We start from the raw sequence: 24,008 nt of genomic DNA, 5'->3' as shown, positions 1-24,008 counted from the left end.
ATCTATGCTGCAAGTAACACCTCAGGCTTCTCTTAGACGAAAGGCTCTCCCCCATACAAATTTTATGAACTCTTACATATGCTAGTAGCTATCTACACTTCAGCATGAAATTAATAGCCAGTAAGTAAGCAACCCCTCATGCACTTTTAGTACGTCCACATAAAAATAACCACTCTATATCTGGGAATCATATTTTTAGAATCATTGTTACAAAATAACACCACTTTAATGTAAACTATTACTCTGGTCATCTGGTTTATTATTCCAGTGAAGTATAACCTCCTCCTCCTCCTTCTTGCAATCACTATCTTCACATACCTCATTATGAACTATCTTCTCTTTATTTGTTGTATCTATCTCAACTGTAGAAAATAGTGTCATCATTTTCTGTAATTCACTAGCTAAACTGTTAAAGTCAGTCACTATTGGTTTTTTCCTTTCTGTGTTTTCATCAAGTCTTCGTTGTAGCTCAAAAACAGTTCTTGTTAATTTCCTATTCTCTTCCTCTAGTTGCCGTCTCTCTTGCTCTACCATCTTCCACAAGTACCATCCGTGATGAGACCAGTCTTCCTTCTGGAGAATCATCTCTGCTTCTTCGTCCCTCATCATAGTAGGAGTATTGCCTGTACTGTCCTTAATGGATGATACGAGAGTATCAAGACTTGCTAAAGATTCTTTTGGTAACACAACAGGACTCAATTTTCTATTGAAGTGAATAATAAGTACATTTAAAAGATGAATACAAAACGCTAAATTAATAAAACATATTAAGCTGTATCTAAATTGATGGGAAAGAAATCACAAGTAAGGTTAAGGACAGTTAATTATTGTGTTTCTGGTCACTTGTTTTTTTTATGGATATTTCACATGTATTTACACTGTTGAAAAATTAATTGATGATGCAAACCAGGGTTGAAATTGGTAGAGTCAACCAGGTCACATTTTTGTTTGGGTCAAGCAGATCAACCAGCAGCCCAGTTTCTTTCACCACAATGTGTTTAGATTACAATCGTAAGTACACAATAAGCACCTGCCCAAAGGAGGATGAGACTAGTGGAACTTTTGCATATTACTCTCAACTATACAATCTTATGGCTTATTGGTTGCTGCCTGTAGGCAAATGCGGATCCACGCCTGTTTCTCAGTATGGTATGTTTTTGTCTGTAGGATATGCAGAGCCACAACTACTTTTCAGGATAGTGTTTGCTGTATGCAGATATAGGTGTATACACGTGCCTACATAAAGGAAATGTGTTTATGCAGAGCCATGCCAAATAATTGATTGTATATTATAAAACTAATGTGTGTTAGTTATTGATTACCATATAGGATGAATATTTTATATCATGTAGTACGATAGTAGGGGTGAACAATATACTGATATTTAGTTGTTGCACAGTATATTTTTCAAACGGAATATTTAACTTGTTAATACTGTGTACTGACATCAAACAGTACAATAGTAGGGTTGGGCAATATACTGATGTGCAATATATTTTTCAAACCGAATAATTAAATATTTAACCCATGTACTGACATACCAAGAATACTGGAAATTACCAGTTTTCTAATTATTCAAATAGTATTAGGCAGAACTTGTTAGCAAGAGTGGAGCAAAGAGCATAGCATGGAAAGGTGCTAATGGAGACCAGTCGAATATGGGAGTGCTACTTGTCACTTCTGTCAAGAGTTTGTTGGCTAACATCTCCAATTCGTTTCCCATTTGAAGAGTAAGCACTGCGTAGTCTACAATGAGGCTATTGATGCGATGGAAGCTTATAAATATTTAGTTTGAATTTAGAATTTAGTAACACCGCAATATCATACAGTACGATCAGGGCCGCCCAGAGAAATTAAGGGGCCCAGGGAAGAGTTAAAATGGGGCCCCAGGTGCAAGGAGGTTTCCATTCTGGATCATAACTTCACCCAAGCTGTAAGTTGGAGGCCAAAAAAACAAACAAAAAAAACCCTCACCAACCATATCTCCTTATTTATAAGCATATCTCCTTATTTATAAACTTGCTACACTGCTCCTCTGAAGAATACTGTGACTACTCTATTAGAGTATTTAGATCTTACTGCTCTATTAGAGTATATCGATCTTTTAAACAGGTATTCAAGGGCCCTTCATGGGGCCTCCTGGGGCCCCTTTCAGGTTGGGGCCCGGGGAAAAATGCCCCAGTTTCCCCCCCCTGTGGGTGGCCCTAAGTACGATAGTACTGTATAGTAGGGACCACAAAGGAGTAGGTGTGGCCCACAGGATAACATAACCCAAAAACACAGCCTCAATTTTCCCTGGCGACAATGAGGCAGTATTGGTTAGGTAAAACTAAGTCCAAACAAGCTTTCAGATTGACCTGAAACACTTTCAACAAGTTGCTACGGAATTTTTAAAATAATTTATTTAATGGAATTTTTTACTGACTGAGTAAGTAACTGACTGATGCCTTCAGACAAGCGCAACTCGATAATGGCTAAGGCTATGGGCTTGATTTTTTCACTGTTCCACGTTGCTTTGGCCTGACAGGTGCCTTTAGGCATACCGCAGTACATACAATGCATTCTTCATGGACTTACCAGTGTCCTCCTTTGTGTCCCATTCAACTTTGCTGACAGCGAAAAGTGTCGATTTGGCAATAGCACGTGATGGCTTCCCTTCCGTGTAATGGAAATCATCCATATTTGTCATAGTGGCTATTTTAATAGCAGAGGTGCTTTTCAAACAGTTCTTGATTTGTACTGTACTGTTGTGTAGCAGGTTGAACATAGCTGACAACGAAGCATAATGGATACTTCACTTTTCAGACGGTAATTGATATAACTAGGGCGCGCAGTACCATTTCCTTCTTTCGGTATGCGTGGATTGCAGAGGTGCTTTTCGAACAGTTCTTGATTCGAAATGCTGCATAACGGGTTGAACATAGCTGACAACAAAGTGTAATGGATACTTCACTTTTCAGACGATAATTGGGGCGTGCGGCTCCGTTTCAGATGCGGTATGCATGGGTTCACTAGTCATAGTAATTATTTATAAAAAAAATTAACAAACAAGTACACAAATTTTTTTTGGAATTTTCAACTAGAGTAGGGACCATAGCACATCGATAAAAAGTTCTGAAACAAGCTGGAGTAGTGCACGATATTAAATCACAGTAAAACAATAAGAAGTGTTATATCCCTACTGTTCTCAAGATACCATAATGGAAATGAACAGTAGGGATATAAGTTATAGTTATATCCCGGTACGAGGGTGATATCATTGTTATTACACGAGTGCAAGGCGGAGCCAAGGACGAGTGTAATAACAATGATATCATCCGAGTATACGGGATATAACTGTTTTATATCCCAGTGTGCGGAAGTGCGCAGAAGTTTACGGATAGTAAATTAAGTTCCGGTTTGAGTTCCTGTCACTGTGCTCAAGATTTCGTCCGAATTGTGTGGAGATTCTACTTCGTAGCCACAAGAGAGACCTTACATACTGCCTACAAACTGTAGCGAAGGGCGGTGTTATGAAGCAGTGGTTCCAGGTACGATTCGCCTTCATCAGAAATTGGTATAGTGGTGTGCAAGAAAAAAATAAAGACCAACAAGTGGCTACCATAGTCCAAGATAGAACGATGAAGCTAGAGGAAGTTAGTTCTTCACCATAGTGACCGTTGGAAGTGATTGCTGGAGCGAAAATCGTCACGTACTATTCTTGACATTTGTGAACTATCGTATTGGTAACTTGTAGTGTTATTGTTGTAAAGGATTAACAGTTTTCTTGTAAGATTTAGGTAGTTTTAAGTGCTGTATTGGTGTGTTTTGTATCAATATTTCCTTATTTGGCTCTTTGTTCCATCGGTAAACAATGCCATTCGCGGTTAATATGATGTCACGAAAGAGACTGAGTGGCTCCGCAACAGGGTGATAAGTTAGTTATCACTGGGTGATAACTAATATATCGTACAGTAGCAGCGCCGCTCTGTCTAGCTGTATGGTAGTTATAACCCAGCACGGCGCTTTGATACTCCCACGCACTGGGGTTTAATACTTCTTATTGTTTTACTGTGATTTAATATCATGGACTACTCCAACTTGTTTCAGAACTTTTTATCGATGTGCATGGTCCCTACTCTAGTTGAAAATTCCAAATTTTTCTGTGTACTTGTTTATAATTGAAATACCGTGACATGATATTAACGAATACTGTTCACTCCTATACAATAGTACTGTATATTAAGGATCATGAAGGTTTGGACCTTTCTGGCCAAAAATATCACCCTAAAACCAGCCTCACAATACCTTCATGGTGCTTTGTCAGCATTGGTGAGGTACAAAAGTATTTATAAAGTGGCCAAATATGCTTCCGATAAGTTGCTACGGAATTTAAAAAAAAAAAATCATTTAGCAGAATTTTCTACTGACTGACTTAACTGCCTGCCTGCCTTCAGACAAGCGTAACTCGACACCACTAAGGCTATGATTTTTTCACTGTTAGACGTCACTTCAGCCTGACTGGTGCCTTTTTGGATACCACAGTACGTACAATGCATGCTTCATGGACATACCTGTGTCTTCCTTTGTGTCCCATGTACTTTTGCTGAGAGCAAAAGGCAGTAGTGCAGCGTGATGGCTTCCCTACGTAATGGGAATCACCCAAGTTTTCCATTGTGACTGGATTGATTGCAGAGGTCCCTCGTGTAGTGTTTTTCATTTGTAACACTGAAACGGGCTAAACATAGCTGAAAACGATGGAACTTTTTGCTTTTCAGTAATATTAATAGTTGGGGTGTGCGTTCAGATACAAAATTAAATGGCATGCCTGGTGTCATTTTTCCTTTTGATGCAGTATGCCTGGGGTCATTAGTCATAAGTATGTTATTTAAAAAGTAAACAAACAAGTAGAAGCTAAATTTACAGATTTTCAGTCTGATTAGGAATCATAGCCATAAAAAGTAGGGAAACAAGGGAGGTCGTCTACACCTACAGATACACTAGTGAACATTTAATCCCTAATTCATCAGTCATAAAGTATAGACTGAAGTATTAATGTCCATATTAGTGTATCTGCAGGTATAGACAACCTTTCAAGAGTCAGCAAGTCAAGTGTGGTGACCAAGCAACACTCGCAACTAGGAACCCAAAACCGGATTAACCGTCTAAACGGGTGCACTATTCTTCGCATTTGCGAGTACCAATCAGTGCTCTGAATACCCAGCACAACTATCAGGCAAGTCGTTTGCCATTTAAATAGTACAACTAAGCCATCCAACTTACAGATGTAACTTTTAGTAACAGTGAAATTTTTTTGTGAAGGATTTTCTAAGTCAGATAGAGATTGCCAACTCAGATCATCATGGCTTTAAAAACCCTCAGCTTTGCTTTGGGTTTTTAAAATCACAAAGATCCTCGTGGTAGGCTCTAACTACATGCAATTCACATTAAATTTGCAACATGATAAACCACGACCACTAATACAACAAATCAGTTAGTTACCTGTTTCTGAGGTACAACACAATACTAGGAAATTCGATCACTTGATGACAAGGTAGAAGATCATTCCTATCATTGTCTATCCTGATAGAACAACTACAACACACAGTACACAGCTAGTGGGTAGTAAGGACCTGGTGAACAGTAGATCATTCACAGTATGGTAGGAATAAACCAGTGAGTAGTAAAGTGGCCAGAAACTCAAACAATGACCACACCAGTCACTATAGTGGGCCACTACTACGTCCTGTAAAGAGGGACAAGATGTGACACATCAAATGATCTTGACATCCACGCACATATAGTACACGTACACATGCAGACACATACATTACACAATACACATACGATACAGGTGAAAAGGGTTCTGCTTTTGGAAGTCAATGGTACAACATGTTATCGATTCATGTTAACAAAAATACTATGCCACACAACCTTATTAGGATCCATCACTACACTAGTGAAGGTTGACCCAACCAATTCCATTACACTAATATTGAATAGTGAGTTAATCAGTACAACTGGATTATTAGGAGGCGTGACTGTTCTGTAGAAAGGTGCTACCAATCCTTTTGAGATGTTGTGAAGAAATTGAACTACAAAACAACAAACACAAGATAATAACACAAATAAACTGTACTGAGCACTAACAGATACTATCAGAGTCAAACTTTGTAGAAGAGTCCATGACAAACTCCAGTTCACTCTAACAATACAAACAACATCTTCAAAGCACCACATATGTGTACAATGAAGCATCACCTTGGGATCTACCACTACTAGTGAGGGTTTATTGGTGACCTGTAGTCCCAATTTCTTCAGTGTTGTGAAGAACATATACGTGTCAGCATAATGGAATGACAACTCCAGTGGGTAACACTTGTACATACAGGAGTTAGGAGCCACTAATACTGAGTCATGTATAGATGACTGACTGTTCAAAACACTGTACAGTTTTCCATCAGGAACTGCTGTACAATAACGTGAACAATAGTCCTCATATTGTACCACACATTGAGGTATTTGTGATGTACAAGTTGAGTGTTCAAAGTGCCTTAAATTATGACATGGCAAACTTGATGAATACATTAGTAAAGAATATCTTGCAGCAGCCAATCTGTAATCTTTTAAAATTGGTACGGATAGTTTAGTATCATTTATGGGTACAAATAGAACAGCACTGGGTGCATTTAACACTCCATTCCATTGTAACTTGTTCACAATTCTATACTGACTGTTAGTGGAGGTCCAATTGAGTATGGCTGATATATCACCAGTTCCAAAATACTGGTATATACCATGTGTCCTGGAGTACATGACTATACTGGGGGGGTAGGGCAGACCAATGGCTCCAGCAACAGTAGGATTGGTGACCACTCCATATAGTAATTCTATTACAACAAAATCACTGTAACTGACAATAACTTAACATACCACAGAACATGCACTTACAAACTACTCTAATTAAACAGTCAATACTTACATAATATTTGTAGGAGGGTCTTACAAATATTTGTTGACCCAGCGCTACCTTTGATATTAGGTATTTTTCAATTTTTAAAGGCTACATTTCTAAAACCAGGAATTCACCCACACTGGCCACAGACTGGCAGTAGGTGTGTAGCTGGTACCCTAAAAACGTGTGTGTATGCATCCATCCACCTTCTGCACTCACATGAGCAAAATTTTGAAAAAAGCATCCATTACACTCCATTATCAGCTATATCAACCCATCACACAACATTACAAATCAAGAATTGTTCAAAAAATACCTCTGCAATCAAAGTAGCCAGTATGAAAAATACAGACAATTTCCATTACAAAGGGAAGCCATCACGTGCTACCGCCAAATCGACACCTTTTGCTGTCAGCAAGGATGAATGGGACACAAAAGATGACACTGGTAAGTCCATGAAGAATGCATTGTATGTACTGTGGTATGTACAATGCATTCTTCAATCTGATTTCCATAATGTTGAAGAAACTTTGTGCAACTAGTTTTTGATAATTACATGTAGTTTGGGTGGCAGGCATGATGACAAATCTCATTTACGATTTTCAAACATTGCGTGAAACTCGCCAGTGCTTTATTCAGAATAAAATCGATCAGATGAACTTTAAAGATTCAAAGCTTGGAGATGGCTACACTCACATTTGGCATGGAGAAAAATGGGCCTCCCCAAAGGAAATTTCCACTGAAACAAAAAAAAAGAATCCTTTTTCCGTTCAGGCACAATCAAATTTAAGGATGCAAGAAAAATGTGTTATTGTTATTTGTGAAGGAAAATTCAAAAAGCTAGTTTGACAACAAATCATATGTAACTCTACTGTTTAAAACTACTATGTAAGTAAATGTTTTAGATGATGGCAATCCGCAAAAAAAAAAAAAAAAAAAAAAAAAAAGATTCCCCTTGAAAAAATCCCGCTACACAGTACAAAGAAAAGAAAATGAGATAAGAAGTATCTAAGTTCATAATAGGCACACAACATGTTCCATCATAACGAACCTTTCACAGTAAAATGTCCATAACACAGCATATCATAAAAGGATCTTAACAACCCTGAACACCTTACAAGTAAGCAAAGCAATAGGCCTCCACTCTGAGTTTGCCAAATCACTCACAGCTCAACACAATTACACATATGATATAGAATAACAGCCATAAATTTACCTGAATCAAGATCACTTAAAGCTGCTCGATGGTATGAGAGAAACCCATATGGCTTTCTGCTGGTAAAATCAAAATACCCCAATACCATCAACTCCTCCTCTTCAATATTCTTCACAAACTGGTCATAAGTACCAACATAGTAGATTGGACGTACCAGCTTCTTACCAAATGTCACCTAACAAGAAAGAACACACAATAACTATAATATTCATAATATAAATAGTGAGGGTTCACTACTACTTTTAATTATGAACTCTTTTGGTACTAAAGTGATTACTTTGCCACTATGACTTGGAGTAAATACTTTGATATACCATAAGTGTAGAAATTTTCGTGGTGTATAAATTTTTGTGGATTTCGTGGTTTGCAACTAATCCACAAAAATTAATCCATTTAGAAACTCATGTTTCAGCTCGAGCAGACCTATTAACTGTTGCCACCAATAAACTTTCCATACTGTTAATGCACATAATAAATTCCATGTAATTTGCTACGTACGACCTGACGACACGCGCACCTGTTCACCACGTGAATAGATACTGATGGCAAGTATGTGAGACTCGTTTCCAGCAGGCAAGATTCCTTTGTGGTGAGTCAACCCCACAAAATGGTTTGCTTAGTCCCAGATTGTAAATGGAGTAGCCAAAGCTGTTATTAAGCTGTAAACCTTAAACATGACCTTATAAAAGCATGAATTTTGTTCCCTGCGGCTCCTAATGAAAATAAACTAGTTGTCGAGATTAAACCACGAAAATTATACCCACGAAATTTAATACGCTTACGGTATTTCATTCATTAAGGACTGAAAAAAGCTTCAAAATTGAGTAGATACATTTGCTAGCAATTTCATCCCAGAAAGGTGAGGATGATATACTGTATAAGCAGAAATTTTGGCAAGCTGAGTATTTGGCGATTCCTCAATAAATTGCATTTGGCGAAAAATTAATTTGGCGAAAGCAAGCGAATGGCGAATGGCGAATGTGTGAATGTTCGCGAATGTGTGAATGTTCGCGTCAGCAAGCCTTTCAGCGACATGGAATTCCAGCTGGAGTTAAACGTAGTGAAAAAGTATGTACGTGGCTACCGGTTGTGGTGAAAGAAAACTGAAGATCGGAGTTGATAATTTCGAGGGCCACTCATCTTTCCAGGAAGAGGGAGCAAAAAGCAGAGATCTTGCGTGGAATATTATGCTCAATCACGTTGCTTCCTTTCTCAGTGATGGCTACTGCATATGGATCGAATAAATTGTCATCCTCCATTTCACTAGTTGGATTGCAATTACTTATATTTAAGAGTCGTGGCATGTACAAAATTAAACGGCTAGTAAAGACTGGCACGCCCACCCATAGAGGCCAAATAAACGGAGCCATTGAAAAGAAATCTAGACTTGCCACACAAACCACCAGCCAAGAAGAAAATGACAATAGCAAAAGTGGACACAGCTTCGATTTTTAGCAGGTATCGACACTCGTGCAATTCTATTGCTTACCTATTATAATAATATATTATTACACAAACAGAAATGGCAAAATTTTAATTTGGCGATTTTGTAACCAATCGCCAAATTTAATTCCACGCCAAAATTTCTGCTTATACGGTATTTAATACAGGAAGTCAAATCACCACATCAAAAACACTACAGAAAATAAAAAAGTAAGGGCAAATACTACACTTTGATGGATTTCAATTCCCTAGTAAATAAAGAATACACTGAGCTCAGTCCCAATTTCATAGCCTAATGTAGGGATGTTAAAACTCCAAAGTGGCACATGTACAATGACTCAACCTGCATGTCCTGCAAACAGTTTAGGTATTAAATTAGTTCATTAAAGACTTGGTACCACTTGTTTTTGTTTGTGCCATGCTACCAAATTTAGTACCAATGGTGTACATTAGAGAAGACTGGAGAAACACCATTTTATATTTAACAGTTACTGGCTATTGCAAATATACATCAAACTGCAACATTTTTTTAGCTCTACAAGATGCTGTAGCTAAATATAAACGTGCATTTATCACTTTTAAAAAATCCATTTAACATTCTTTAATACCGAATAACAGGAATGATTCGCGGAAGAAAACATTTGCGAATTTCGTGATTTTAGATGCATTCACGAATATTTTCTTGCTAAATTTTTCCTACAATTAAACAACTTTAATAAATCAGTTGATGCAGCATCCATATAACGAGTACATAAGCGGGTAGCTACTTGCCTTGCTAATTGCTAAACTGCTATATATGCGTGACGGTAAAACCATTCGAACAGAGATGCAAATTTTAGCGGCAGTGAAAAAATCAGTGCTATCCATGCAAGAGAAATGGTGCAAATATAATTGTAGCCCAGCGATTCACTGTGCCAGAACAGGGGGGTATGACACGACGTAATCATTATGTATTGGATAACAAACCATTTCAAATCCACCGCATGGTTCGAATTCCAAACTACTCACGTGTGGAATGGCGGCTAGCAACGTGCGCGGCAACGTGGAAGAAAGTAGAGATGGTAATGATCCTTCAGACGTGCACTGTGACGGAGTATATTTTACATCTAAGGCTAGTCGGTATAGCGACATCAGCGCGAGGATAACTGATGATGAAGTGCCTGTATGTGTCTTGACTACCGTTGGAGACAAATTTCTGTACATCATACCCGGATTTGATATCCTCGAAGTGGAACTGCTTCACATCAAAGTTTATTGACAAAGTTTATCTTATTGACAGGCTTCCCCTAACAGGCATTGTGGCCCGGCGGGGAGCAAAAGCAGATGGCTGTTCTCTTACTGGGATGCGTTTCTCTCTAGGTTTCTTCCTTGGTTCTTTGTCAAAATCAGGGTGAGGACCTTCAATAATACTGAGCATGGGTTGAGGTGTGGTAGTAGAATGGGAGCTGTGGGTCAACTCTTTTAGCAAACTCTGTTACTATCTTCCGCATCCCGAATTTGACCTCCTTAGTAGAGAAATTTTGGCCAATGCTGTCTCGCATCATGCTAAAAAAGCACTCGACATCATCCGTACTGCTGGCCCTTGGATGCTCAAGTGGTCTACCAGTGTTTGCACATTCACGTCGATGCCACTCTCTGCCTTCAATGTTTGTGATCACTCCAATTACTGTTTCCCTTGAAAATCCCAAAACATCACTTAAACTCCTATTTGATAGGTCAAAATAATACCGCATACCAATACAACATATGTGTATACCTGTTCACCTCTAGTAGGCTAAAATCATAGGTATCGTTGTGCCACGGCATCAACTCAGTTAAAACCATCTGGAGCATCTCATAATCAAATTTGCATCGTTGTAAACTGTGTAGTCCTCGTTCATCACTTGCTCTTCGCCAGTTCCATACAGTTTTGATGTATGTTGCTTCGTATGAATATCCCTTTCTTTCCATAAAAGTAGACAGCTTAGGGTTAAACATACGCTCTGCATCCACCACAGACTGCTTTCTTGACCCAATTAAGGTCGGATATGTTAGACCGGAGGTAGTGTCACTAAGCGCCTCTGTGTATCTTTCTAGTTTAAGCTTTGCTGGTCCACCACTCCTTGTGTGGCTTGCTATGCGCTACATTTTACGTAGGATATCAAAACGCAGAAGTACAATACTGCAATACATACTTTGATTAGATGTGCTTCATCTTCCCGTTCATAGAATAGGGTGTTTGTTTCTGGATGGTGCTCAGGAACATACATAAAGGTCTTGAAAGGTATTCCCTTTGCTTCATATTTCTCAATTTCATGTACATAATGAAACTGAGCTAGAATTGATCTAAGCTTGTCTTCAAAACCCTCACTTTTGCCTATATGTTTAAATTAAATAACACCAATCAATTCCATTCAACAGGACATGTGTACCTGGAATCCAAGTATGAAACTCATAACCAGGTGGTACAGTTCTGGGACGCAAACGGTCTATTATATCCTTCATACTAATACCCTCCTGCTGATATCACTGAGAACACTCTGTGGAACAATGTGGTCATCACACTTGGTTGTTAAGCTTCCATTAGGTAGGCAGTCTATAATACAGTGGTGATCAGGTTCATGATTATACAAATCAATTTACCTGTGGGTGTTATCATCTCTAACATTTTACGTAAGGATATTCTGCTGTATTTATTACGTACATTGCTGCGGATTTGCAGTACGGAAAGTGGTCTTGTATATCCCTTGCTCCGTAGATAATTAAATTCCCCATCGCTAACAAACCCTAGGAGGCCATCAATGATAATTTCATTAATGCAGTAAGCAAAAAAATACCTGATACTTTTGTTTGCCTTGAGGTCATCTCTTTACATAAGTTTGACACAACTGTACGAAGCTCCATTTCCTTAAGGCCAGCATAAGGCAGACACTGGACGGGTAACGCATAAGGCTTTTTGTCACGAAGGTCACAACTGATCATCAAGACAAATACATGTGTGGCTGGGGTCCTTCTGAAATGTGATATTCGCTTGATAATCTTGCACATTGTTGACCTAAGCTCAGTTATCTTGCGTGGAATATTATGCTGTTCAAATAAATCATGGATACAAGCATTGATGCAGTAGGTCAATTCATGATGGATATGTCTGCACTGAGCACTGATGCTCTTCAGTTCTTCAATATCCCAAGATGTGCTAAACATAGTCCGGTCTGATGAATTGCCAGCTGCCAATTTTTGCTCATATAAATTGTTCACTGATTGTAGCTCTGTTAACAATAATAATACGATAATTATCACAGACAAAACCAAAAAATGAGAGTACATACAATACAGGTATTGATAATGCACATATCAATTTTGTGTCAACGCACCAGTAGTTACAAATGCTATATCTGCAGAAGTAAGCTCCAAAGCTTTTTCCAGGTCCTCCTGAATCTGTTCAATTGTGGCACGGTCTAGACCCATACGCTTAACCCAAGTTATTCTATCTTGAAACTCTTTGTACAACTGTTTCACTTTTCCATCATTGAGGTCAACATCACCTGCCCATTGTCCAGAAACAGATTCCCACAAACCTTTTACAACATCTGTACCATCACCCTTTATCCACCAATGTGCATCAGGGTTCAGAGCCGCTAGTTTCCTGAGCAATGATGTCTACAACATACATATACCTTTGTTATACAAACCAAATCTTAAATCATAATATCACCTGAATCTCTGGTCCAGTAGTAAAGTCACTGTATGCTATATCTCGTTGGAGTGAACGATCAGATATGGCAGGAACATTTACCAAGGCCTATTAAAAAAGTATAAAGTAAGCTTCATGGAAGCTGACATACAAAAATGTTAACAAACTAAAGGTGTTGTCACAGTTATATCATAATAACAAGAGTTCATAATAAAAAAAATATGAACTTTTGATAATATTATGGGCAAAATAAAGTTGTTTGACCCATCACCTTAATTTGGTTACTAGATAGTATTTTTGATAGACAAATTTTCTGTGCATTTTTGTACATGTGCAGAAAGCATGGCGAAAATTTAATATTATGATGTTTATGCATGTATGTCTAATTAACTACATAGCAAACTATGTCAAATATTTATAAACATTAATATTTTCTGAAATTTCATTAAAAATACTACAACTATTTATGTCCACTGAAAATGTCCACTTATATGGTTGACATAATGGTGCTCAGCAATAAAATAGCTATTTTTTTGTTCGCCCTAAAGTTTGTTAAGTGGATACTTGCTTTTTACTGTCATCAGAAATACGGTTGAAAGTTTTTGCTGTGAATACCACTACTATATATAAGGTTTCAATAATGTAATTCAGTGCATAATGTACAAGTATACTTTCTACCTTTATAGGGTTGGTGGTGGAGTTGGATACTGATGTACATGTAGATGCTTGCTCTACTGATATATGACTCCACAAAGGACCAGAAAATATTCGACACCATTTCGTCCCAAACAAAACATACATGGTTTGCAACCATGAGCGATAGTCAGGGGGACAAGATATCTACAAATTATTAGACTCAATACTATAATGATACCTTCATTACACTATACCTGATTTATGGATGCACAATTGTAAAAGTTGACACAGTGTTCTATGAGTCCCATTGGCATCCTCTTGGCAGGTAAGAAGGAGTCAGATTGGTCTGGCCTCATTGTTCCTATGGACTTGACCAAGGAATAAATAACATTGGACCTTCCACACTCTGCAAGGTGGCACATTCCACTAACTGAAAGTTGAAGAAAATCTTTGGGAACACGTTTCAAAGTACTGCTTAACTTCAAAAACTTATCAACAAGGTTAGACAGTACAGTGCATTGTTGGTCAGAAGGTAGTCTCTCTATCAACCTCCAACAGCTTTCCTCTACTTGTTCACTTGTAACTGGCAAATCTTCAAAAGTACTTGAAGCAGAAGTTGACTCAGACAAATGAGTAGGTTGCTGTAGCATTGATGACAGTGAGGTTGGTTGAACTAGTAACTCTAATGCTAATGATACAGATGGTACCAAAGAAATGAAAGGAAATGCTGGCCTTGACAACGGTGCAGACAAACACTGTACTGGTGGTACTGATGATACTGTAGACAGAGATTGTACTGGTGGTACTGTAGGCAAGCACCGTGCTGGTGGTACTGATGATACTGTAGGCAAGCACCGTACTAGTCGTACTGATGATACTGTAGACAGAGATTGTACTGGTGGTACTGTAGGCAAGCACCGTACTGATGATTCTGTAGGCAAGCACTGTACTGGTGGCACTGATGATATTGTAGGCAAGTACTGTACTGATGATACTGTAGGCAAGTACTGCACTGGTGGCACTGATGATACTGTAGGCAAGCACTGTACTGGTGGTACTGATGATGCTGTAGGTAAATACTGTACCAGTGGTACTGACGGTACAGATGACACGGACACATCAGATGAAGGTAATGAAGCAGGGGTGGTACAAGTAACCACATGTGAAGATTTATCGAGGTAGTGATTTTCAGCAGCAGAAGGCGAACTAAATTTCTTACCCAATAAAGCAGCTTTTGATCGACATGATGTACCTAATATATATTATTTAAATTCATTATTTTGCTAGTAATGAGCATACCTGTACGACAATGGCAGGTGTGTGACTGCTGATGAATAAAAATTCCTGCATCATCCCAAAATTTCTTGTCCTTATGCGCCACCCAAGTTTTCCCATCAGTAAAGAGCATCAAGAACTGTACTAAAGAAAGTAATTCTATATCTGACCAGGCCACAGTTTTGTGCTTCTTTGGAAATAAAATTCTACTCTTAGTAGCTGTGTTCCTCCTCGACTTCCCATGGTTGATATGCTCCACTCGCGATTTGGGACTCTCTACTAGGTGCAGTTTATTCAACAGATCAATCGATTCGTGAATGTTGACAGTACACTGCAATCTTTCAGGAGTAGAGTGATGTTCACGGTCACCATCAATCTCCATGCTTCTAACTAACGCACATTCTTGTATATCTTCGTTCGGAACTGGGGATCACTGGGGATTAAGACAGAAATCAATTCCTTACGAATACTGCACTTGATAGTAACCTACTACAGTACTAACTTAAAGCGGTGAGTATTATTTCACCACTCCATCGAGAGTTTAGTACACAAATCTCTCAATACGTCATAGCCGCATTTGCGCACGTGTGCGTGTCGTACCCCCCCCCCCCCCCCCCCCCCCTGGTGCCAGAATGGCGTGCCTTAGCCTCGGTATTAGTGCCGCCCCCAAGGCTAGGTGTGCCTATTGTCCACGCTCATTATCGTGAATGCCTACTTCTCCAGCAAAGCAGCGATCATGCATGGCTAACTAGTACGCGTAGTGCGCAACATGTCAGAGTTGAGCCATCTTGAGCCATGTAGTTGAGCATTCTCTATCCATGATTAATCCGTTGTAGGCGTGTGCCCAATAATTAAACAATGAATCGTGAACATTTTCTTGTGAATGAGGAAATAGTAGATTATTCATGAATGTTTTCTTCCGCAAATCATTCCCGTTATACGGTACCAAATGTTATGACTGCATGAATGTAATAAAGTAATTGAAAGCTATTTGCACAAACAATTCCTTTGGTAGAACCATTTTGAAATGGTAACACTTGCTCTATAAATGGATACTAAGACAGATACCGCATTATTTTATTGGGCTTATAATTCACAAAATATATCGCCACCAAATAGACAGTTACTGTGCTATATACAAGTGCTCAGATCATACTACATGTTTCACACACACCAACATCTTTACAACTTCCACATTCACCATACATTACACAATTACAAGGGGTACATTCTCACCAAGTAAGAGTAGGACAGTGGTTTCTGGTAGTTGATCGCAACCTTCCCATAAGCAAAGTACCCCAAGATGGTGGGGTATATGATGTCTTTGTATACGTGATGACACTTGCCACTTGTAGACCAACAGTTAATAGCAACAAATGAAATCTAAAAAGAATGACAGAGTACCATCATTTAACAAATGGCTTTATTATACCTCGTCTCTCAAGCTTAAAGCAGCTTGCTCAAAATTAATAGCAGTTTTTCTTGAAAAGTGGCACCATGGAGCATAAAGCATCACCATGCTTACTGGACTGTTTGATACTACATCACTTAATGAATTCATAGAACCATTGGTAATCTCCACTACAACAGAGTGGGGTGCAAAGAGTGGTGGTAAGGAGTTAGCAGGATAGGTCGAGTCGTTCGATTGAAAACCACTATCAAAACAAAATCATCACACAAAGGATACAAACAACGCAAACTTTTTACGCTGCTGTCTTGTAATCAACTGGTACGCTTACTTGCATTTTGATAGTGATTTTAGCCACTCTATACACCAATGGACGGCGACGGTAAACAAAAAGGCCCTCAGCACCATGTCGAGTGCTGGATAGCGAGCCATAGTATTGTTATACCAGTTTACACATCTACGGATCCACTTGATCATCTAATCGTCATCACAATGAACTTCTCCATGCACTAGAAAATGAGACACAGCTGATTTCAGTAAATTAAGAGGTAAAATTAGCCCACGTGCGAGCCTAATTCTAAATAGTGCCCTACTCAGCGTAGCCCCGCCTATGTTTTAAAGTTCAAAACAAGACAAGGCTTAGGTGAGGTAGAATTCGTTTCTGTTCATCTGTTACCAATGCCAACTAACTTGGGTTGGCCTGATGCGTTTGGTTTCCGGATAAGCGGGCGGGGTCCAGTGGTGATAACAGATGTGGACGACACTGGATCTGCCCATACAGCAGGACTACAGCCGGGTGACATTATTGTTGAGCTAAATGGCGAATGTGTCCGTGGATTATCCAAGCAGGAGCTTATACAACGTGCCAGGGTTTCTACAAAGTGTCCTCCTTCAATGGTGGTGGTGTCAAAGGTAAAAGTAGTCACAGTTCCTCGTAGTAGAGAAGGAGGGTTTGGGATTACATTACGCGGAGATTCACCAGTCTATATTCGCTCGGTGGAGTTCTCTAGCACAGCCAGAACAGCTGGTATTAGATCTGGTGATCTCATCTTAGAAATCAATGAAGAAAATGTACGATACTCCAGCAAGTCTGAAGTGTTAGAACTTATGAAACACACAGGAAGGAAACTCCACCTTGTTCTGATCAGTGGCAGTATCAACTCTACTGTTACTACTAGAGTACCAAGACAGGAAACTGCTGGACACAGATATGATAAGGCGAAAAGCTTCCACCAACAGGTACGTGTTAGCTGTGGAAACAGTTAGAAATTGGATAGCTATTATGTGTAATTCATAATATATATATATATATTTTTTTTGCTACAGATGGAATACTATTTGGCACATAATCGTCAGAAGAAAACACGTCTTTTAGCATTACTTAAGGCATATTCTAAGGACAAAAATGTTGAGAACTTAGCTCACTCTTTGGAACTGGTACTCATCAACCCCATGGAAAAGAAATTGTTAAAACAAATAAGGTAGCTAAGTGTATATATGCACACATGAATGTACCAGTAATTTTACAGATTGTTCCTACCTCCTGAACACCAGCGACAATTTGATGTTGCAGTTTCAGTTGACTCACCTGATGGTGGCTATGACTTAGCTCAACGTAGGAACTCACAACCCAATGTAGGGAGACCATTAGGGATGCGCTCATCACGTCTTGGCAGTGTTCCAAACCTTAGCATTGCAACTAGGTACAACAGAATTCCTAGCCATCATGTGCTTTGTATGTAAGTTATGCAGGCTAATACAGATTGACAGAAGCAGAAGAGGGTTTGGGTTTACACTCAGCGGAAGTTCTCCTGTGTTTGTTCAAGCCATTGATCATCATGGAGCAGCAACAAGAGCAGGCCTAAGAGCTGGTGACCATATATTAGAAATAAATGGCATTAATGTAAGGTAAGTATACACTCAAACCTAATACTTAGCTAACCTACTACATATTGCACATAGTAATCATATTATTCTATCAAACTATCTAGGAATGCTACTCATTCTCATGTCATCAAATTGCTGAAGGGTAGTGGGATGAACCCAACTCTACTGGTCAGCTCTGATGATCATTATGACAGACGACGATGGTCCAGGGTAAGTTCCAGTAGTACCATCAGTACCACAGATCATCGTAGGAGATCAGCACAGTTTACTAAACATGTAAGACTCAGCATACAACGCTTGAACACATTTAGTAAAGAATTTCAGATGGAGCAAGTTTTGTCACAAGAAGACCGACGTTCGGTTGTAGAGCATCTTGGAGAGTATTCCAAAAACAAGTACATTTGTAACACCCACATAAGAGGTAATTATGATGATTGTTTTACAGAGACATACAACAGTTAGCAAGTAGTCTTGCATTGGTACTAAGTGACCCATCCAAAACGTCTCTACTCCATGAAGTATGCCAACTACTACCTGCAAGTGATCAGGCAGCATTTGATAGAATCGCAGCATCTGTTGTTACTGAAGGTGAAGATTTTGTTCTTAAATTAAAAGCCGTATACACAGTAAGGATCTACAGGAGTTCCACCTAATACTGATAATGTTGAGATGTTGTATCGTGTTCAAGGAGGATTGCTACCTCAAGAAAGTGAGTTCCCTACCTTGCATAATATTTAACTGCAGCCATAATGCTGTATAGTGTTGTACACTTCCCATCAAGTTCCCAGCCATCACTTCAAGTATGGGCCAAGTCCACTTTTAAGAGGACAAAGATTTTCAAGTGGTCAGTATGTTGTTGCTACTCATAACAACTATGCCTATGTCATTTTATACAGACTTGGATGTGTTTCCCACAAGAGACAGTTCAAATGTATCAGACACTACCCTACAATCACCACACCCATCCTCATCACATGACGAAGTAACTACCAGTACCCCACAAAGCAATATGGAACCACAAAACAATACAGAACCACAAAGCCTCGAATCAATGCTGCAAAAGGCTAACCTCAAAAGTATGTATGATTGTACCCGAGTGATTAGCAGGGGTTTTAGTTTGTTGCTTACTGCAGCCTTAAACTCACCAGATTCCTCAGTCAACACTACTACTGTGTCTACCCCTGGGGGAATTCCCCCACCACCTCCAGCCCCACCCACCACACCACAAGGAGGCATCACCATTGGCTCTGATGGTGTTCCAATTCCACCTCCTCCTCCACCCCCAGCACCACCTGTACCTGGTCAGCTCACTGCTCCACAGATACAACTAAGGCGTGTCAACTGGGAGAAGCTGCAGTCTGATGGACTGGATGGTACAATATGGAGACAGGTGAGAAGCATACCATACTATAAACATTTAGTGTACATAGATTACATAACTACCTCAGTGCTACAAATATCAGATGACCATACAAATTTTTAATGCACTAGTCATTACGATCTACAAAAGCAGGGGCATATCCAGGATTTTTCAAAGGTGGTTTCCAAGATTTGGTTGTGAGTTATGGATCTGGGGGTGCTGGGGCAGATTTTGAAAATTAGAATGCTTCAAAATCTGTTGGCTAGTTTATGACGTATAAGCCATTTCCAATATGCATGTTTGGTTCCCTTTAAGTAATTAATTAATAACTCCCAAAGTTCCCCCTAAATTTTATTAGCTATGGTTTATGGCTGGGAATCTACTGAGATAAAAGGCTTAAGATTTAGCTGCAACAATGTTCTTATATTGATCAATACCATTTTAAAATTATATTGTTTTGCATTGAATGTTCTATTAGAGTAATCTTGACTATTACAATATATCTGACTGCTCTATAGAGTATCTTGATAATAGATTTTTTCAAAGTACAGTATACCCTTGTTCTGTCTTACTAAGTTTCCTATTACACTGTAGCTACACTATTCCATCCATTCTGTATATTTGTGTTGCCAACATAATTATGATAGTCCAGTGTTCCTGCTGCAAGCCCACAAGTTGCAAAATCTCAGTCCAAAACCCCAGGAAACCCCTTAAATATACCTCTGAAAAGGTTTATCTTCAACAAAACAGCCAACCAATTATTTCTAGCACTGTATGAATCTCTGCTGACTGCACAACCTTAAATAATGAGCAACGTTACCCTACATAATAAAATGTTGTTACTGTATCATTTAGCTTAGTGGAAGCATGCTGGAAGATGCTCTGGACTTTGCTGACTTAGCAGAACAATTCAGCAAACAAGACAGTGCCAAACAAGGTGGGTATTATCAAGCAAATGATTGATATTGAGCTCATTTATACAGCTGCTGCAGTAAAAAAGGACAAGAAAAATAATGTACTGGATTCTCGCAAAACTTACAACATTTGTAAGTGTACTGAATACATATTTTACACTGCTGACTTCCCTAGTATGTATTGAAAATAGTGTGTGTTCTATTAGAGTAGTTCAATATTTAAATTAACATGGACTTTCTTTCACAGCAATACTGTTGGCACACCTGAAACTTCCTCCAAACAAAATAAAACAAGCTCTCTTGGCTATGGACACAACTATTCTTTCAGAACAACATCTAAAACAAATGGAAGCATTTGCTCCTGACAAGAAAGAGGTAGGTCATTTAACTACTGCTATAATATTTTATGTCAACAACTGTTCATTGGTAGGCTCTCGCCTATGCCAAGTACATTGATGATCCGTCAGTGTTGAGTTTACCTGATCAATTCTCATGTGAAATGAGCACAATTCCTGGATATCGGGAAAGGTTAAGAGCCATGATTTTTCAAATGCACTTTCACGAGAAGATTCTTGAAGTCACTCCTGTAAGTATTGAAGACAGCAAGGTTAATTTTATTTTACTGTCCTTTGGTGTTTCGTAAAGGACTTTGAAGCTATTAAAGAAGCTGCTATTCAATTGGAACAGAGTAAGAGCCTGAAGAAATTATTGGAGGTAAACTGTTATTTTTTTGATGAAATATATTCAGTGTAGATCATTGATCTTGTTGACTTTAGCTAATACTGGCATTTGGTAACTACCTCAATGCTGGAAACCATCGCATTGCTGGAGCTGTTGGCTTTAAGATTAAATTCTTAACCCAGTTGAAATCAACTCGGACAGTTGACAAAAAGTCTTCACTGATTCATGTCCTTGTTAAGACCGTAGAAAATAAGTTTCCATGGTTATTAAATGTGGGAGATGAGTTAAATGCTGTGTCTAAAGCTGCAAGAAGTAAGTGTATCAATATTTTTGGTATTTCAAAACTGATAATAAAAATTCTCCATTAGTTTCAGGTGAAACGTTAGATGAAGAATTACAAGAACTAAAAACAGGCCTCCAGGTATTCAACTGCTTAAATACAGTACAAAACTTGTATGCTTGTTTCTTTAGGAAATCAAAACTGAGTTAGAAGAATTTTCTACTGCAGAAAAACTCCCTGGAGATAAGTTTGAAGAAATCATGGGTGTATCCAAGAAAATTTATTTTGTTCCCTGCGTCACAGTGCATCACTGTAAAAAAATTAAGTGGTTATACTTAACTTTGCATAGTCATTTGTCACAGAGGCGGATGCACAACTAAGCACAGTATTAGCCTTACAGAAGGAGATGATGGTAGAATATCAAAAGGCTGTAAAATTATTCGGTGAAAATGTTGCTACAACCAGAGTTGATGACTTCTTTGCAATGTTTGCTGGCTTTATAAAAGACTTTGAGGCACGTTCATTAACTACATAGTTTAAATTGTTGCTAAAATAATTTCAGGATGCAAATAGAGAGTTGGCAGTGTTAAGAGAACAAGAGAACTTTAAAGAACGTAGATTAAAAGAAAAAGAGGTAACAAGAAGTGAAACATTTCTACACACTCACCACAAATCTTTTTAAACACAGGAGATGGCCAGAAAGTCATCACTCAAGAAGCTACGAAGCAGCACATCAACACAGGAAGTGTCAAGCTCTGACGAGGAGCTACATCAAGCACTGTCAAGATGGAGTAGCAGACTAGCTAGTACAGAACAAAACATTGGCTATACTAAATTCTGACTTGTGCGAGATATTAACCATCACCACTCTATAATATACATACAATTGGTAATTGTGAAATAAGAAATACTGATATATGACAAATAATACAAAATGCATTTATCCACCATTATTTAAAGAGTGAGTTTCATTGTTATCACTCTGTTTAAGAGACAGCATACTTCTCTTTATTGAGCTAGTTGTTTCACTCACCACAGTTTTATTAACTGCAATAGGGGCAGCAGGAGATGGAGTCCCACCCATCTCATCAACATGGAACTCTGTCTTTGACGAGTCATCCAATTTTGGATTGATTTTTTGATCATTGTTGTCATCATCTTTGTTGTTATTGTCAAGTTTAAGGTCATTACTGTTGAGTTGTTCATCACTGTGTAAGAGGTCACGAGACCGCACTCCCACATCTTCTGCTGCTTTAAGTTTGAGCAATTCTTGTTCTAACTTCTGATCAACAAGGTGCTCCAGAGAGTCATCATTAGTCTTACGTAAATCGACATTACGTTCATGGCGATCAAGATCAATATCTTTAACTGGTTGAGGTACTTTCTCTGCATCGTGGACATCTTCATGAATTATCTCTTTGTGGAGAGAGACATCTGGAATAACAACCTTTGTCTTGCTCTGTTCCCTGTCAAGAGTAAGGTCAGGAAAATCAGTATTGGCTTTGGTCTTGACCTTCTCACCATGGGTCTCAACCCTTGCCTGGTCCTTTTCAGTGTCAATGTTCAAGTGATGTTGTTGTGCAGGGTTGTTCTGAAGTGAATTAATTTTGTCATCTTTTTCAAGCTCTCTGGTGGTACCATGGACAAGTGGTCGCTGTTGGTGACCTTGCACCACCTGAGGCTTCAGTGGTACATTAGGAGAATTCACTGGTTGATGAGCTCCTACAACAGCTGGTATGTCTCTATTATCCTTATCAAGTTGTAAACCAGCAGGGGTATCCTTAGACAGGGTTTTGGGCAATGATTCTGGATTCTTCAACTTTGCTGCATCATCTTGCAACAAAGTTTTTGTTTCATCAGTTTCTACTGCTACAACAGCCTTGTCCACAACTTTTCCTTCATGATTCTCCATAACATGACTGTCAGTGTCCACTTTTTTAAATTCTTGATCCTCGGTTTCTTCTTTCTCAATACTATCAGATTCCAATTTCTGTTCTTTCAGCTCTTCATTCTCAGATTCCAACTTTTGAACTCTCTCTTCAAGTGTTTCCAACTTTGATATCAGTTCTTTATGGTCATTGTCATTCTCTGATTTAGTTTCTTGTGTTGCATCTGATGCTTGCTCACTAGTAGGACCTGACAGTACAGGAAACATAAATTAAGTGGCAAGTATATGCAATATTATCTAGGGTACTCACTCTTGGGATGAAGATAAGGCCTACTGGTTTTATTTAACAGGTTGTGTAGCTGAAGAGACCTACTTCATGATTACAAATTTTATTACTGTAATAGCATTAATTC

At 38.7% G+C, this 24,008-nt stretch overlaps 3 protein-coding genes across 9 annotated transcripts in view; 1 reads left to right on the top strand and 2 right to left on the bottom strand.

Annotated features, from left to right (window-relative positions):
- Positions 1 to 175: 175 nt before the first annotated feature.
- On the bottom strand, positions 176 to 17,162 carry LOC136250372 (uncharacterized). Of its 4 annotated transcripts, XM_066042576.1 has the most exons (10): positions 16,917 to 17,162; positions 16,610 to 16,832; positions 16,414 to 16,560; positions 8,151 to 8,325; positions 6,241 to 6,869; positions 6,130 to 6,184; positions 5,914 to 6,074; positions 5,613 to 5,725; positions 5,482 to 5,562; positions 176 to 703 (listed from the first exon to the last, which is right to left on the bottom strand). In XM_066042576.1, exons 1-10 carry the CDS (start codon positions 17,060 to 17,062, stop codon positions 226 to 228), a joined length of 2,208 nt encoding a protein of 735 aa, XP_065898648.1. In that variant the 5' UTR covers positions 17,063 to 17,162; the 3' UTR covers positions 176 to 225. The 4 variants fall into 4 exon arrangements, with proteins under 4 accessions (XP_065898648.1, XP_065898647.1, XP_065898650.1 ...); XM_066042575.1 differs by having other exon boundaries at positions 5,914 to 6,869; XM_066042578.1 differs by lacking the exons at positions 16,414 to 16,560; positions 16,610 to 16,832; positions 16,917 to 17,162 and adding an exon at positions 12,005 to 12,043 and having other exon boundaries at positions 5,914 to 6,869.
- Positions 17,132 to 22,696, top strand: LOC136250370 (delphilin-like). Of its 3 annotated transcripts, XM_066042572.1 has the most exons (22): positions 17,141 to 17,824; positions 17,912 to 18,066; positions 18,115 to 18,288; positions 18,338 to 18,493; positions 18,577 to 18,748; positions 18,797 to 18,867; positions 18,918 to 19,060; positions 19,113 to 19,181; positions 19,233 to 19,316; positions 19,369 to 19,548; positions 19,606 to 19,862; positions 20,688 to 20,769; positions 20,816 to 20,878; positions 20,994 to 21,121; positions 21,177 to 21,332; positions 21,392 to 21,460; positions 21,523 to 21,739; positions 21,796 to 21,848; positions 21,899 to 21,973; positions 22,057 to 22,221; positions 22,270 to 22,341; positions 22,396 to 22,694. In XM_066042572.1, exons 1-22 carry the CDS (start codon positions 17,264 to 17,266, stop codon positions 22,546 to 22,548), a joined length of 3,255 nt encoding a protein of 1,084 aa, XP_065898644.1. In that variant the 5' UTR covers positions 17,141 to 17,263; the 3' UTR covers positions 22,549 to 22,694. The 3 variants fall into 3 exon arrangements, with proteins under 3 accessions (XP_065898643.1, XP_065898644.1, XP_065898641.1); XM_066042571.1 differs by having other exon boundaries at positions 17,132 to 17,824; positions 18,577 to 18,867; positions 19,621 to 19,862; positions 22,396 to 22,696; XM_066042569.1 differs by having other exon boundaries at positions 18,577 to 18,867; positions 22,396 to 22,695.
- Positions 22,580 to 24,008, bottom strand: part of LOC136250371 (putative sodium-coupled neutral amino acid transporter 10) — a 23,266-nt gene continuing 21,837 nt past the window's right edge. For both annotated transcript variants that reach the window (XM_066042573.1, XM_066042574.1), the window contains one exon: positions 22,580 to 23,843. In XM_066042573.1, the coding sequence (XP_065898645.1) occupies positions 22,648 to 23,843 (1,196 nt within the window). In that variant the 3' untranslated portion in view covers positions 22,580 to 22,647. The remainder of the gene's footprint in view (positions 23,844 to 24,008) is intronic.

The sequence above is a fragment of the Dysidea avara genome, chromosome 3 (genome assembly GCF_963678975.1).
Source record: "Dysidea avara chromosome 3, odDysAvar1.4, whole genome shotgun sequence".
Taxonomy (NCBI): domain Eukaryota; kingdom Metazoa; phylum Porifera; class Demospongiae; order Dictyoceratida; family Dysideidae; genus Dysidea; species Dysidea avara.
The sequence above is the reverse complement of the archived record's forward strand: the minus strand, read 5'-3'. Positions and strand labels throughout refer to the sequence as shown.